At 34.8% G+C, this 2,104-nt stretch overlaps 1 protein-coding gene across 1 annotated transcript; it reads right to left on the bottom strand.

Annotated features, from left to right (window-relative positions):
- Positions 1-1,204: 1,204 nt before the first annotated feature.
- Positions 1,205-1,900, bottom strand: LOC106095221 (ras-related protein Rac1-like). The gene has a single exon (XM_013262463.2). The coding sequence runs from the start codon at positions 1,836-1,838 to the stop codon at positions 1,266-1,268; it is 573 nt and encodes a 190-aa protein (XP_013117917.2). The 5' UTR covers positions 1,839-1,900; the 3' UTR covers positions 1,205-1,265.
- Between the last annotated feature and the right edge of the window lie 204 nt (positions 1,901-2,104).

The following is a 2,104-nucleotide window of genomic DNA, read 5'->3' as shown; positions in this document are numbered from 1 at the left end:
ACCGTAAACAGCTGAGTAAAATTTTTTATCGGGAAGTGCACTATCTCTCAACGAAGTTTGGTTGTGTGTGTGTGTATTATAGTAAAGAACGATAACACACAAATAAAGAAAAATGACGCGAACTATACTTGGTCATGTAGTTTCTTCATGGTGGCGTTAAGCTCGTTGACATTATTATTATTATGTTCCTGTTGTTTTAATAATCCAATTTTACGAATTTGTGTCCATTTTTGTTAACTTCCAATTTCACTGTCAAATTCGTAGTAGTTTATTTTGTCTCGATATATCTTGGCCACAAAGGCACGGCATGCGTTTTTAAAAAAGTTTATTATGTTCACTTGTTTTGTATCGCTTCCAGAGATTTTATGCCGATTCGCGGCCCGATATCAACATTGCAGTCTCTGTGTTAAACCAATTACTCTAACAATCTTAAACGAATTACTCTAACAATCTTATTTCGATAAAAATAGAATAATTATAAAAATTTAGATAAAATAAATAATTTAATTGCGATTAAAAATTTTGATAAAAATCCAATTTCGAAAAAACTAAATTTTAATTATAATTGAATTTCGATAAAAATCTCATTTTCATTAAAACCTATTTTCGATAAAAAATAATCGAATATCGAATTAAGCTTATGAAAATGGCATTTCAATGAAACACAAAATTTCTGCTTTTTTGAACTGGATGTCACTGCAAATCTAATTGCCTTAATTAAATTCGGATTTTAATAGATTACCAGAAATGTTTGGTAAATATTCTTATTGTGGCGGTATAACCAAACAAAGTGACTCAGTTTAAATGACGTACATCGATATTCATTGAGGTATTGCCTAAAACCACCACCTTCAAAAGAATTGTCTTTGGTAGGAGTCAGACGCAATTTTTTAAAATTTGATTAATATGTGATTGTTGGTGGTCACAATTGGTAATATGAGATATATGAGAGTTTTATTTTCTAAATGCACTCGGCAAACGGGGCGAGTCACACAACGATGAACGGTATAAATAGAATTGTCTTTATTCCTAAAGCAAAAAAAAAAAAAACAAAATCTTAATAAACACAGGCGAAAGATTCAACCGCCCAATAAGCTTGCTATTTCTCCTAATGAAAACGAAAGCATGATTTTTTTTTTAATATCTATAGAAGAAAGGTCTTTGAGATATGGTTTTCGGTTTTACTGTTTCGATTTAAACAATCTTATTAAATAAATTCGTTAAAACATAACGATTATTTTTTATTGTCATCGTTATATACCTATCTACATAACTACACATTTTCTTTTCTTACGGGGTATACGATTTATTGAACGATAATATAGACCACATTGCACAACACTCTCAAACACCTCGGAAATACCTATACCTTGTCTTGCTGAACATTCTCGATAATCCAAGGCGCCGATTTCCTGGGCCAACATAAGACCCTGATCATGGGTAATACAACCCAAACGGGGGAATTCGTCACTTTCACGCATCTCCAACTTGGTGCCCACCAACACTATGGGCACTGAGGGTGGACAATGATCCCGGACTTCGGGCAACCAACGCAGGCGAACATAATAGAAATCATCCGGTGTGGCAACACTGAAGCAAAGCAGGAAGACATCAGTATGGCGGTAGCTTAAACGATTAATACGATCACAGTCCTTAGAGCTTAGAGTATCAAAAATTAGTAAATCCACAAGTTCCCTATCGGGGCCGGTGACTTTTGTCAAATATGGGCCGCAAGAAAAACGAGGAGGTTCGGTAAAACCTCGATTAATGTAACTGTGCAAGAGACTACTTTTACCCACACCACAATTGCCCAAAATGACACACTTGATGGGAGGCATTATCGATGGAGAGACCGGAGTAGAAATTAAAACACCAGGTCCTCTGTGGCCTTTAGAGTATAATTATGAATGATTGTAGTTGAACTGATGGATAGAGCAACCACATACTTCGCTATTTTTTATTCACTAAAAGAAACAGACGATCCGTCGTCTGTTGATAGCCAAGTGATTCATAAGGCAATAATTACATACTGTTCTTTTGTTAAAGTAAAAATAAAAGCGTGCTAAGTTCGGCCGGGCCGAATCTTATATACCCTCCATCATGA

This window comes from Stomoxys calcitrans, unplaced genomic scaffold, assembly GCF_963082655.1.
Source record: "Stomoxys calcitrans unplaced genomic scaffold, idStoCalc2.1 SCAFFOLD_92, whole genome shotgun sequence".
NCBI classification, from domain to species: domain Eukaryota; kingdom Metazoa; phylum Arthropoda; class Insecta; order Diptera; family Muscidae; genus Stomoxys; species Stomoxys calcitrans.
This window is presented reverse-complemented; position numbering and strand designations above follow the sequence as displayed.